Below are 15003 nucleotides of genomic sequence, written 5' to 3'. Positions count from 1 at the left end.
TGGATTGTACTTATGGTCAATTGGGGTCTTCATTTTGGACTGCGTGTATCCCACGATGCAGAAGGCAGAGGAGACTAAAAAAGGATCAGGGTCTTGATTACCTCTCCATTTTAGAGGAGTAGGAGGTCTTAGTTTCCTAAGAATGCGGCGAGCCAGACATGCATCCAGAAGGACAAATGCCAAATTGAAACCACATAGCGCAGCCGTTCCCGCCAAACGCTCCTGCATGCCCGTCTTTAACGGCTTCACGCCCGTTGGTGAAGCTCCGCTTTCTCCCTTATTCCCCCAAACAAACATCCCCTCTTCCAGGAGGAGAGACGCAGAGGCACATACACCTCTGTTCTTCTCCCTCCCCAACGATCCCCATTCCATGGCCCAGTTAAATTGGTGAGCAAATGTTGTGCTAGACCGCGCGCGTCTCCATTAATTGGCAGTCCAAGGTTTCCGTGACGGTGATTGCTCGGTGGCGAGGGCCATGGCGGCCCCCCGAGGTGTCCTGCTCGCTGTCCTCTTGACGGTCAGGATGGTGGTATTCTCTGAGGCGAAGACGTATGTGCCAACGGAATCCATAGTCGTCAACTGTGGGTCAGACAAGGACGGGCAGGACGCCGAGGGGAGGAAATGGGTCAGTGACAAGGACAGCAAGTGGCTCGCCGACGGGGGCAAGGCGTCCATCATGGCGACCGCGGACGTCCCGGACCCGTCGCTGCCGTCGCCGGTGCCGTACATGTCGGCGCGGGTGTTCACGAAAGAGACGGCCTACACATTCCCCGTCGGGGAGACGGACCGGCACTGGGTGAGGCTCCACTTCTACCCGGCAGCTTACCACGGCCTCCCCGTGGAGCAGTTCTTCTTCTCCGTGTCTACCTCCACCGGAATCACGCTCGTCCGTAACTTCAGCGTCTACATCACCGCCAAGGCCCTCAGCCAGGCGTACATCGTCAGGGAGTTCACGCTGCCGCCTATAGCAAGCGGCTCGCTGTCGCTGACCTTCACGCCGACGGCCATGAAGAACGCGTCCTACGCCTTCGTCAACGGCATCGAGATCGTGTCCATGCCCAACATCTTCACCGACCAAGCTCCATTGGTGGGCATGGATAGCCAGTCCGTGGACGCTAGTGCCGGCAGCATGCAGACCATGTACAGGCTCAACGTGGGCGGGGCGTACGTCGCGGCCACGAACGACTCCGGGCTGTCCCGGGAGTGGTTTGACGACACGCCCTACGTCTACGGTTCCGCTACGGGTGTCACCTTCGAGGCGAACAAAACGTTGCCGATCAAGTACCAAAGCCCTGAAGCAGAGTATGCCGCGCCCGTAAGCGTCTACGACACTGTCAGAAAGATGAGCGCTGACAGTACGATGAACAAGAACAACAACCTGACATGGATCTTCGAGGTGGACGCCAACTTCACCTACCTCGTTAGGCTCCACTTCTGCGCGCTGACTACCGACAAGGTGAATCAGGTCGTATTCAACATTTTCATCAACAATAAAACAGCCACGACCCCCATGATTAGCGGCGACAGCGGCGCCGCCGATGTCATGGCATGGGCGGGGGGCAAAGGCGTGCCGGTGTTCAAAGACTACGCGATATACATGCCCGACACTGCAGGCGAGAAGCTGCTATGGATCGCGCTGAAACCTTTTACCGGAGGCACTGCAGAGTTCAATGACGCCAGTCTCAATGGCCTGGAGATCTTCAAGATGAGCGACAGCTCCGGCAACCTTGCTGGGCCAAACCCCGACCCGTCCAAGATGCTCCTGGAGGCGGAGCTGGATGGCCCGGCGGGGCACTTCAAGGAGAAGCCGAGCAACATAGGGGCTCTTATCGGTGGAGCCGCGGGTGGCGCCGCCGCTTTCGGGATCATCGCTGCCATCTGCTTTGTGGCATATCAAACCAAGAAGAACAAGGCACTGAGTAGCAGCCCGTCGCACTCGTCCGGATGGCTGCCTGTGTACGGAGGCAACTCGCAGACGAACGCCAGCAAGTCGTCAGGCGGCAAGAGCGTGGCGCTGGACCCCAACATCACCGCCATGTGCCGGCACTTCTCCTTCAAGGAGATCAAGACAGCCACCAAGAACTTCGACGAGTCTCTGGTCATCGGCGTGGGCGGCTTCGGCAAGGTGTACAAGGGCGTGGTGGACGGCGACTGCAAAGTGGCCATCAAGCGGAGCAACCCGTCGTCGGAGCAGGGCGTGCTGGAGTTCCAGACAGAGATCGAGATGCTCTCCAAGCTCAGGCACAAGCACCTTGTCTCGCTCATCGGCTGCTGCGAGGACGACGGCGAGATGATCCTCGTCTACGACTACATGGCGCACGGGACGCTGCGCGAGCACCTCTACAAGAGTGGCAAGCCGCCCTTGCTGTGGAAGCAGCGCCTCGAGATCGTCATTGGCGCCGCGCGAGGGCTCCACTACCTCCACACTGGCGCCAAGTACACCATCATCCATCGCGACGTCAAAACCACCAACATCCTCGTTGATGAGAAATGGGTCGCCAAGGTCTCCGACTTCGGTCTCTCCAAGACCGGCCCCATGACCAACAACCAGACGCACGTCAGCACAATGGTTAAGGGTAGCTTCGGCTACCTCGACCCGGAGTACTTCCGGCGGCAGCAGCTCACGGAGAAGTCTGACGTCTACTCCTTCGGTGTGGTGCTCTTCGAGGTGCTCTGCGCGCGGCCAGCTCTGAACCCGAGCTTGCCGAGGGAGCAGGTCAGCCTCGCTGACCACGCCTTGAGTTGCCAAAGGAAAGGAACACTGGAAGACATCGTCGATCCGCTGTTAAAGGGCAAGGTCGCGCCGGACTGCATGAAGAAGTTTGCGGAGACGGCGGAGAAGTGCCTTGCCGACCATGGCGTGGACAGGCCATCCATGGGCGACGTGCTGTGGAACCTCGAGTTCGCGCTGCAGATGCAAGATACCTTCGAGAACGGGGGAAAGCCAGAGGGAGAAGACGGTTTTGAAAGCACTAGCTTAGCCCCTCCCTCCATGGCGGAGAGCTTGGCCGCCAACGCGGCGGCGCTCTCACTGATCAGCGAGGACATGGACGAGGAGGACATCGCCAACAGTGTGGTGTTCTCGCAACTTGCCCACCCAACCGGCCGATGATCAGGTTCATGCGGGGATCGACGGTGGAACAGACCGTGCATACCTTCTGTTGTCGACTGAAATTAACTTATTGGTGTTCATATGTAATATGTGTACGGGTGCTGTATTGTTGATTCATTCTCTGAATCGGTTATAGACTTCTAGCTGTTTTACACAGGTGGCTGCCAAGAGAAGACAAACAAACTAAATCGGTAGTTAAGAATTCCAGATCTTTGTAAATGACAAGTGAATTTCACAAAATCATGGTCACAATTGCATAGTACTTGGGTTTAACTTCTTACATACTAGATACTACACAGAACCACGTGTATCATTACTATGTTCAAACACCATATAGGGGGTGTTTGGTTCATGCCCGCGGCGGCTGCCACGCCAAATCAGGGGAAGCCAATATTTTGGCGAAGAATTCACCCGCCCTCGTTCGGCTAGTACGCGGATGCAAGCCTGTACTAGCAACCAATATTTTGGCGCGACTTCCGTAAATGGACTTCAATCAAATTGTCCTATGGTACCGGTCAACGCTAATATTTTGGTATGATAACCGCCAGCTACAATCCAAATACACCCATAATGTCTTAGAAATCATGATGCTAGTGAAGCTTTCCTAGTCTCAACAATTATCGAAGGTACCACGTCCCTCCTCTAGCGGCGACTCGGGAGGTGAACTAACCCTAGTGCTGCAGCCCCCTTCTACCCCCTCCGCTCCCTAGCCGCCAACAACGATCACCATAAGCCTTGAGATATGCACACTCTTTTATAGAGAAATCCCTCTACAAATAATCAAAATTATCTCTACATATAGTGTAGAAGAGAATCATACCACTTGCGTGCATCACTGATAAGAGACATAAAGAATAATTTCTGCATCACTTCTTGGATACCATAAAGTTTAAATAAAAAAAGAAATTTCATTAATTATTTGTAAATGCTTCACTGGGTTTTACTCCCATAACCTGCAAAAGAGTTGCTCTTAACATAATGTATAGGTGGTATTTCATGATCCTCCCATATATCAGGAGGTCTAGCATAGTCATTAATAACATAATGAATATAACTTAAAAGAGAAGACTTGATAACTTCAATACCCACGAGAACTGATAATAATAAAGCAAACTGAAATAGTTAAAACAACTTCTATGTTTCCTTGCCAAAATAACTCAGCAATAGCGGTACGCTCTTTGGCAACGATGCCAGAAAAGTATCTTGATATGGCACAAGTGTAGGGGGATCAATTGTAGTACCTTTTGAAAAAAAGGTTGTCGAATCGCGAGGAGCTGAAGGTGTTGGTTAACTAATGCAACAAAGTAAGATGCAAGGATTTGTATTTTCTTGATTATAGTTTGCGGGAAAGTAAATAACAAGTAAAGTAAAATGTTAGTGAAGTAAATTGCAAGTAACGTGAATGCCCTTTTCAGAGAAAGCCCAATCCTCTATTCAGCAAGAGGACAAGCTTGTGTGTGTTGTTATATGAGACAAATGTTCCCGAGGGCTGGATAGACTTCATGGCATAAGAATTTCTAGAAAAGCATGGTAAATATTTTGTCAATTTTTATTCTCGTTGGACAGAGCCTAAGATAGCTGCAGCCAACATGAGAAAACACACCTCTAATGATAGGTCCCTAAGCCATTTACATTAGCCAACTAGGGATTAATTAAGATATAAATGTCCAACCATTGCCTAATGTTCTAAGGTCTCCGATTATATAAAACCCCTAATGCAACTCTAAAGATATAGACAAGGTTTCAATCATATCCTGTCATCCATACTCATTTTTATTACACTAATATTACACTAATGTGCAGCCTTATGAGTCCATGTAGGTGAAGTGACACGCAGTCCGCGTTCGCATATTTCCATCATAAAACCACATAAAAGTACAAAACTTGACCAAATATTCATGGCATACTATATAGAAATCATAGACAATCCATATTATGCTCTCCGGAACATGGGGAACTACTCCCAATGGTGAAACATTGCAATGATCAGTGGCATATGTTATACAACACAATCTGAAAATATGACTTAACAACAACTTACCGAGCACAAGCATGCACACAAAAGTAGGACCTTATATAGGTACTTATATAGGGTTCCGATCTATCACAGACTATGAGAGGGGTGGAGTGGATCTTCGAGATGGACTCGATGCTGATGTTGGGAATGAGGGAGATGATGATGGAGAGACTCCCCCTATGCCAAGGAGGATTTGGTGGGGACGATGGCTACGATTTCCCAACGGCAGAGGCCTCGGAGTAGTAGGATCTACCCTCTCCTGCGAAGGAGAAAGACTTCCGCCTCCGCCACCGCCTCTGTAAATCTCGGGAAAATTATGGTGTAACTTTTTTCTGCGATATGGAGGTCCCCATCAAAAGATGGAGGTGAGGTGACACACGAGGACCAGATAGGCTCCCATGGAACGGTAGGGGTATTAGGCCATTCCATGGGGCCCATCTTGGGCCTCGTGTCCCTCTCGTTTGACTTTTTGTGTCCATGGTCTTCTCTTCGATGAAAATCTTCAGTGGTATTTTTTCCTTGGTTTATTTGAGTCCTCGAAGATCCATGAAACATGAAAATAAGAAACAAAAAAAGATGTTTTCTACCTCCTAGGAATTAAATACCAAAACAAGGAATTTTGTAAGAACGTCTCATAAATCGTCCAAATAAGTGGAAATAAAGCAATAACAATCTAAATAACAATGTAAACTACCACGATATGATCCAAATATGTTGATATACAATGTATGTATCAGGCGACTCGGGAGGCGAACTAATCCTAGTGTTGTAGCCCCCTTACATCCCATACACTCCCTTGTCGTCGTCTGAGATAGATCGCAGACAAGCTCGCGACTGTAAAGGACGGCGGTGGCGAGGCCTCCTCCATGCTTCGTCCAGTTCTTTGGTGGAGAACACACCTGGCCCATCTCTCTGGTGAGCGAGGTGGTGTGTATCATCTGCGAGGTGTGATGGTGTTGCGTTGGTTCCATCCATCATCCTCATCGTGGAGGCAACCCCTTGACCTTCTATGGACACTGGCCTAGGGCTCCATCTTGGGGTCTGGTACGGTGGCTCTAGTCAGGGTGAGCATGGATTCACCAAGGCTGTGGTAGGGAGTGGTCAGTGGTCGAGCTCAAGCTGGGGTCCAGCAATCCATCACCAACACGGGTTGCTTCGGTGAGATGTCCCTCCCTGATACTTTTAAAATGTGTGGGATATATCTTTGATGCATGTGTTCTTGGTTCGCCATATCAGTGGATCTCTCCAACCAAACTGTGCCTTCTGTGTGGTTGAGCGAGGTAGGCCTACTTGTTGGCATCAAGTGTTTCGTGGGACCTAGTGTTCTTGTGTTGCTCGGTTAGTGGGTTGGGGCCGGGGGAGTTAGGACGTCGTGGCGGTGACCCTGAATGTAAGGTAGAGTCAACATGTGGCTGCTGACGTTCTCGGGTGCTGGCTGGTGGACTTAGTCGTGTGGGAGGAAAGGCGTTAGCGGGGTTCTGGTTGTGGGAGGAGGGTTGTGCAATCGGTCCTCTTCCCTAGATCTCAACACCATCCCCTCACTCGCTCTGGCTCACTACTACCTATTGGTTATAGTCCCTAGTGTTTGTCGACACTAGAGGGTGTGTTTGGGACTAGGGAAACCCCTTGGTTGGCTGGTCCGACCACAATGGCAGTAATGCCCTTTCTGTTGGGTTACATTCAAAGAGATAAAGTAAATATTTTCTACGCGGTGCTCCCAAGATCTAGCCTAGGTAGAAAGCCACGAGCTAGAACTTGGTGAAGCGCATCGGGGTAGTGCCCCTCTCGATCCAATCTGATCCAATCTCATGATCTCGTCAAAGTGTTGAACATAAAACGCCTCTTCTAGTATCCAAACGTACAAGTAGGAACACTGGTTGCGGACTGCTAAGTTCGTATCGGCGATTTGACTGGAGTGGGCAGTACATTTCCCAACACATGGGACTGGTATCACATCCATCTGCATGCCTCCGCCTCCACTATATATAGGGTAGTTGAAAGGACACATGTGCTGCCTAGAGGGGGTGAATAGGTGGTTTAAAACTTCTACAAATATGGCTCAACAAATGCAGAATAAAACTAGGGTTCGATTTGTTAATTACAAAAACTATATAACTAGGTTCACCTATGTGCACCAAAAACTTATGATAAGCAAGACAAGAAACTATATGATAGCAAGATATATAACTTCAAGCATGAAGGCTATCAGAAAGTAAAATGCATAAGTAAAGAGCTCAGGTATAGGAATAAGCGAGGTGACGCAGAGACGACGATGTATCCTGAAGTTCACACTCTTGCGAGTGTTACTCTCCGTTGGAGCGGTGTGGAGGCACAAAGGCTCCCCAAACACCACGAAGGCCTCACCGTATTCTCCTCGAGCCTTCCCACCAAAAGGGAAGACCTCTATCCACTATGGAACCTTGAGGGTGGTGACAAGGGATTAACTTGTCAATGCCTACGGGTTGTAGACTAGGGTTTAGTTGGAAGTAGAGGGCAAGTAGATCTCGAAGGTTTCAGCTGAAAAGTACTCGACGATTATGAAAAACTAGGGTTAGTGAGACAATGATTTGATGATTTCTTTGTCCCTCGACTCCCCCTTATATAGGAGGTGGAGCCGAGGGATTCGTATTGTACAGGTTACAGAGTCCGGGAGGGTTTCCAACTCATCCCGCAAGATTACAAACATCATCTCCTAATACAACTCTAACTTTCCTTAATATCAACTTGGGCTTCCGATTCTTCTTATTCTTCGAGTCATGGGCCTTCAGTAAACCCCGGGTACTATCTTCGGCAGGCCCATTGGGGATGCCTATGTCAGTAGCCCCCGAGATTTTGCTTGAATCGTAGAATCAAGGAAAATCTCCATTGTTTATATTTACTCGACAACTTTAAACTTCTCTATATTTCATTATATGAATTTCTATATTGTACAGGGATAATGGTAGTTGGGGCTAGTTCATCTGACGGATCAGGTACTAGTTAACTGCTCTAGTGGCAATCCGCAAAAACCTACTTCAAGATCACGTCCCCGGACATGATCTCGGGATATTGGTGTAAACTTCGACAGGTGTCGCTTAAGGTCTTACCATTCTGTCGAGTCCCAGTCATATTTATCGGGTACCTAACGCGTCCGTTAGGATTTTTCTTCGTATCTGTTGATATGGATAAAAGTAGCAAACCGACGTCAGAGACGGCGCCACGCCACACAGAACGGATCTGGGGTCTTACCTTCGCAAAGTTTTGCGGCATTCAGAAATTGTTCGCAACTTTGGCATTCTGAGAATATGTTGTCGAGTGATTATTCGGCTGTTGGAATGGCACATTTTATTGAGTCAACGGATGACTTATATTGCTCTCCCGATGGGAGTATATGTAGAGTTACTTATAACTCGAAATATACTCTCTTGTTCTTCTATCTTTGTTTTTTATAATTTCATCGGGCACGCGAACAGCGTTCCCGATGGGAGTAGCCCCCGATGCTACAGCCAAGGACTTGTGCTTGGGTGTAGGCTCCACGCCTTATGCCACTATATTTTCTTTCTCTGCCGAAATTTTCAAATCTCTCGGGTGCGCGAACAGCGCTCCCGATGGGAGTAGCCCCCGAGGCTATGAGCAAATATTTGTATTTGATCATAGGCTCACACCATTTCTATTTTGTCTTGCTCGAATTTTTCATTTTTCCAAAGTAGCCCCCGAGCATTTGATCAAAAACTTGTATTTGATCAAAGGCTCTCCAATATTTTTTGCTGTCGCCTTTTTTATGAAGCTGTTAAGTCGAATTTTTCTCTTTCCAAAGTGATGTCATTGCTGACGATAGCCACAACCGCAATTCCTGGAAATCGCGAGATGTTCTCTCTCACTGTCTTGCGGGCCCAAATTACGCATCGTATTGACACGTCGTGCAAGTGGGGGACACACGTCCTCCGCTTTTCCTGGCGCACGCACTGTAACTCCTCCAGGGTGAAATTACTTTTTTACCCCTGTTCCACGTGTACATCATCTACCGCACACTTTTTCCATCCAACGGTACGCCGCTTCGCCACACCTCTATTTAAGGTCCCCTTCTTCCTCCAGCACTTTCGCTCGCGCCGCTCCTCTGCTCTCCTCTGCAAAAATCTCCTCTTGCGCCCATAGTTCCCTGAGCTCAACTTCTCTCGAGCTGCACTCCTGCGCCATTGTTGATGCCACCGCGCAGACTGACCAGGCACAGCACGCCGGAATCAACGATGGCTTCCGCAGATCTGGGGAGCGCTGAATGGGAGAGATCCAAAATCACTGCCCAAGACATCAACCTCCTGAAGAAACTGGGGATAAGCAAGAAGCCCAAGGCGCTGTGCTTCCCCAGCGAAGAGAGCTACCCAACCCCTCCAATGGAGTATCGGGTTAGTTTCGTCGATCATCTCATCCGCGGCCTTTCTGCCCCCATTCACCCTTTTCTTCGAGGGTTGCTTTTTGTTTATGGACTGCAACTTCATCACCTCACACCCAACTCTATCCTCCACATTTCCATCTTCATCACCCTTTGCAATCCTTCCTCGGCGTCCAGCCTAACTGGGCGTTGTGGAAGCGCATCTTCTTTTGTCGCTGCAATGGCTCTCCCAATGTCGCCTATAACATAGGCGGCGTTGTTATCTGTGTTCGCCCTGATGTCGATTACTTCGATGTCAAATTCCCTGACTCAGTTCAAGGGTGGCGCAAGAAGTGGCTGTATATCCATGAGGAAAATCATGGATGTGCTGAAGACAACATCCCTCCTTTTGATGGTGCCGAGAAAATCTATCGCCGCCGCTCCTGGGATGCAGAGGCTACCGAGGAAGAAAAAACGGTGACGGAGGCATTGATGACCCGCATCCACGAGTTGCAAAACACCCGCGGAAAAGAGCTGTCGTGTATCCAGATCACGGCATATTTCCTTAGAATCAGAGTGCAGCCTCTGCAGGCTCGCAAAAATCCCCTCTCGAAGTATGCTGGCGACAATGATGTGGATCGGTTGTCGGTGGATTTATCGGTCAAGGATTTAGAAAAACTTGTCCGGAAAATCTCCTCCCTCAGCAAGAAAGATCATGTCCCTTCTTCTTGTCGCGTAAAACCATATAGCGCCACCAATGCGCTTCCTGAGGTAACCTTTGTCGACTTGCTCATTCTTGTTTGACATCCTTTCCATGACTCTTTTATTGACATCTCTCTTTGTTTGTTTGTTTTTTATAGAACCATCCAGACCTTGTCTCTCTTCCTCCCCTTCCTGAAGGTGGAGAAGTCGACGAACGAGCCGTTGTCACTGATGACAACCAAGATGCTCCTGGCCCTGATAGTGAACCCGCAGTTTCTCGAAAATCTGCGGGATCTTCTGAAAAGGAAGCTGAATCCGAGGGTACCACCTCGGCACACTCTCCTCCTCCTGTTGTTTCTCCAAAGAACAAAAGGAAGAGGACTGATGTCGAAGATTCCGGCACCTCCAAAGCCGAAGAAGCTGCTCCTTCACGTCGGAAGGCAGCTTTCGATCCATACCTTGAAGCCCTCGTCAGTTCGTAAGTCACCTTTTGTTTCTTACTGTTTTGCTACTTGAAGATTTTTGTCTATCTTGCTTCTTATACTGTCGCCATTTAATCGTAGTGGTGATGAGGAAGAAATGCCAGCTATTGATGCGACTGCTCGAACGAGTACGTCGCATACTCTAGTTGTTTGTGAGGTGCAAGTTGAAGGAGAAGAATCTTCGCCTCCTCAACAAAACACCGACGCACCTACTCCTCCTGCAAGCCCCCTTGTCCCTTCGCCAAAAAGGGCAAGGGTTGAAACAATCACGGAGCCTTCCTTGCAATTGGGTAGCTCCTCGACTCCTCTTTTGGATGATGTAAGTCCTTAAATGCTTTCTGATGCTGTCGATGTTTTCTCTGTTTGCTTCTTTTGATTTTGTGCTATCGCACTTTTTCCCCTACCGACGCTTTCTTTCTCTATCTTTCTTTTAACAGCCTTTGATTAAGGAATTCATCCGCTTCGGTGCCCAATTCGTTGGGTACCGCGAGTATGCTAGCAAAGCTGAAGGTAATTTCTTTCTACTTCTCTTTACCCTTGCCTTCTCACTCCTTTCTTGTCGTGATTTTAACTAGATTTAACTCTCTTGGTAGAAAAACTGGCGGAGGCCAACGAGCTTGCCAACTCACTTGCTCAAAAATTAGAGGAAAGTGAGGAGGCTCGTAAGAAGGCCGAATCAGATACTAGTAAGGCTAGGGCAGAGGCTGACAAGGCCAAGGCCGACGCTGTTGGTTTCGAAGATCTTAAGAAGAGGCTTTACGACGTCGAGACTTCGCTGAGCGAGCATATATCCGCACAATCTGCTCGCGAGGATACGATTATTAAACGCCTGAAGTCGCAAAACCGTCGCTTTGTCAGTGAGTACCCAAACCATTTTGTCTTCTTTGGACTTGCTTTTCTTTACTCGTTTGTTGATTAATAAATTTCTGCCTCGACAAGTAAAACATCTCAGGAATTTGAACTTGAAGATCCCGACAATGATCCTCTTCTTGACGCACTTGCGTTCCTTGAGTTTCACGGAACAGAAGCACGCGAAAGCATTGATCAGGCCAAGGAAGGATTGTCGCGGCTTTACCCTTACTTCTTCCCGAAGAAAAAGGAACCCGCGACTTTTCTTGCTCTTGCCAAGGACTTTAATCCGCCAGAAGATCTTGGACTTAAATTGGCCCCAAGAAAATATGAAGGTTGCCATTGAAAGCACTGTCGCCCTGGTTGCTGACAGCCACCAAAACATCGACTGGACCAAAGTTGGCGACACGCAGGAGATGGAGACCACGAAGTGGCGATCGCTGATCAAGGCTGCGAAGCCCAACACAAAGAAGATCCTTGCTTATCTTGAATTCAAGCCTACTCCTGCTCCTAGCTCGTCAAAGCCGGAGGTCTAGTAGAATGCCCTATCTTTTTCTATTTTTCATTTTCCTGTTTCTTTTGAAGTTGTTGCCACAGTAGCTTTGGCGATAACTGTCGTAGTAATTCTTTTGAAGACTCCCTCTATAATATCTGTGTAAATGTCCCGAAGATCAATGGAATTCTATTTTGCATGATCATTGATACTGAGATTTTCTTTTCCAGTTGATATTTGATAACTACTCCACAAATCCTCATCCTACCGATACTTCTCCTGCTTCTTCCTTCTCAAAGAAAACACTTGTCGATGATAACCTTATCGAAGGTTCTTCGAGTAAACACTTCTCGCAAGATTTGCAAGAACTTCGCCAACAACTTCAATCCATGAAAAAGCAAACTCTTGCGATGATGGAGCAGTCCCGCAAGGCATCCGAAAGAGAGAAAATTGCCCTTCAACAAGCTAAAGAAGCCATAGCTGCCAAGGAAGCTGCTATTTCGGAAGCTGAAAAAGCAACTGCTCGAGAAAATAATATGCTCGAGCTAATGACTGAAGCGAGTGTGGATATGTTAGGTATGCTTTTTCAACCCAGAACTACTTCTGTCTTTTGCTGCGCCCCCCTTTTTTTGAATTTCTTGTTCTGTCACTCAATAGGTTCCGTTCTCGATGCTGCTGCTGAAGATGAAAGGGTGAATGTGAGAACGAACCTCCTTGTTAACCTTTCTCTTAACCATGGCTGCCTGTTCTGGGCCACTCCCGAGCGAACCCAACAGATTGTCAGGTTCCAGGACCGCGCCTGTCAGGTTCGCGAATTCCTTAACTTCTGTACGAGAACCTTGACCCTTGTTTACAAGACTATGTTTCCTCGAGATGAAGCTCCCGAAACTCTTCTTGGATTGATGGAAAAGTTTCGAGATGCCCCTCGTATTCATAACTTCATACGAGCTCAGTTGACTACTGGAGCAAGATTCGCCATGATCATGATACATATTTGCCATCCAAAATTGGACCTGACGAAGATTGTCGCTGACTGCTTGGCCAAAAAATCGCGACGAAAAAATAACATCGACAAGATCAATGACATGGTGATTCCTGTGGCTGAAGCGATGATGGATGAACTTCTTCGGATGGATTCTGAATTCTTCGTCAAGGGGAGCTATGCTAAGCACAAGACAACCAAAGGTTTATCCATAGATAGTATATTAGGCCTTGACTGAGTTGTACTATATTGCAAAAAATTATGTCTATATTTTTTGTCGAATTCTTTGTGTTGATGAAGTTGTCTATATTGTAAAGTGTAATCTATATTGCGAAGCCCCCGAGCCTTTGGCTAGAGCTTATACTATATTGTCGTCTGGAAGAATTTAGTTTTTTGCGAGAATGTATGTATTTTGCTATCGTGGGTTATGAGCCCCCAAGCCTGTCGAAGAAAAAACATGTATCTCATCACTATCTTTTACTATATTGAAGCACCGCGAGCCCGCCTCATTAAAAACCTTTCCAGCCCCACTCGGTGCCATGAAAAGGAAAATTGTGCGTCTGAAAACTCGCGGGCGTTTCAGTACATTGTATTTTTACAAAGGAGGACTATATTTTGACTCTAAGCGTAGAATCGCCTGAGTTGCGCCACGTTCCAGGGGTTTTTCTCGGGGACCCCTGTCTTCTTGTCCTTGATCTTGTACGCTCCTCCTTCAATTACTTCTGTGACGATGCAAGGGCCCAGCCATGGTGACTCGAGCTTTTCAGTACTTTGTTGATTGAGCCGTAGGACCAAATCTCCGACCTGGAAAGATCTTGGCCGCAATCGTCGACTGTGGTAGTTTTTCAGGTCTTGCTGGTACTTGGTGACTCGTGAGAGTACTTCATCTCGAGCTTCGTCGAGTGCATCCACATCGTCCTCCAAAGCTCTTCTTGAAGTTTCTTCGTCATACTCTGTGACTCTTGGAGAGTCATGCTCTATTTCGATCGGTAGTACTGCCTCAGCTCCATGGACTAGAAAGAACGGAGTTTCTTGCGTCGCTGTATTTGGTGTTGTTCAAATACTCCACAGGACGCTTGGCAATTCTTCTGGCCAGGTATGTCGAGCCTTTTCAAGCGGTCCTAACAGGCGCTTTTTAATACCGTTGCAGATGATACCATTGGCTTTCTCGACTTGGCCGTTGGTTTGCGGGTGCCCAACTGACGCGAAGTGTAATTTGATGCCTACTTCTGCGCAGTATGCCTTGAACTCCTTGGACGTAAAGTTACTACCATTGTTTGTGACGATGCAGTGAGGTACTCCAAATCAAAAAACGATGCCCTTCACGAATTTTATTGTTGATGCTGCATCTGGTGAATTTATCGGCTTCGCTTCTATCCACTTGGTGAATTTATCGACAGCGACCAACATGTACTCGTATCCTCCTGGCGAAGCCTTGTGCAATTTTCCCACCATATCGAGTCCCCATTGGGCAAAAGGCCAAGACAATGGTATTGACATCAGCTCTGCTGCCGGAGAGTGGGGTTTTGCGGCAAATCTTTGGCACGCGTCGCAGGTTCGTACTATCTCTTTTGCATCCTCGATCGCTGTCAACCAGTAAAATCCAGCCCGAAAGACCTTGGCCACAATAGCTCAACTGCTCGCGTGGTGACCACATATTCCCTCGTGCACGTCCTTTAAGATTATCCTTCCTTCTTCGGGTGTAACGCACCTTTGCAGGACGCCCGAAATACTTCGCTTGTATAACTCCCCTTTGACCACTGTGAAGGCTTTGGATCGTCGAATAACTCTCCTTGCTTCAATTGGATCGTCGGGTATTTCTTTTCTCGGGATATACGATATGTACGCTTGCATCCATGGGACTTCTACCATCATCACCAGCTCCTGGTTCTCTTCTTCATCTGGAACTTCTTTGAGAGGCGCCGAAGTTTTCTCCTCCTTCATCTTCTTCCGCGCCTTCTTTGGCTTTGTGGATCTTTCAGCTATTTCTTCCCAAAACACACCTGGCGGGATTGGAA

General features: G+C 48.2%; 1 protein-coding gene across 1 annotated transcript; it reads left to right on the top strand.

Moving 5' to 3' along the window:
• The first annotated feature begins 218 nt into the window (after positions 1-218).
• Positions 219-3374, top strand: LOC127293551 (receptor-like protein kinase ANXUR1). The gene has a single exon (XM_051323195.2). It carries the CDS (start codon positions 476-478, stop codon positions 3110-3112), a length of 2637 nt encoding a protein of 878 aa, XP_051179155.1. The 5' UTR covers positions 219-475; the 3' UTR covers positions 3113-3374.
• Positions 3375-15003: the final 11629 nt, after the last annotated feature.

Source organism: Lolium perenne, chromosome 1 (genome assembly GCF_019359855.2).
Source record: "Lolium perenne isolate Kyuss_39 chromosome 1, Kyuss_2.0, whole genome shotgun sequence".
NCBI classification, from domain to species: domain Eukaryota; kingdom Viridiplantae; phylum Streptophyta; class Magnoliopsida; order Poales; family Poaceae; genus Lolium; species Lolium perenne.
Note: the sequence above shows the minus strand (reverse complement) of the source record. Positions and strands in the feature narration are given on the sequence as shown.

Coding starts and splice junctions, on each gene's coding strand:
- LOC127293551 (XM_051323195.2), top strand. CDS start 476: ATGGCGGCCCCCCGAGGTGTCCTGCTCGCTGTCCTCTTGACGGTCAGG.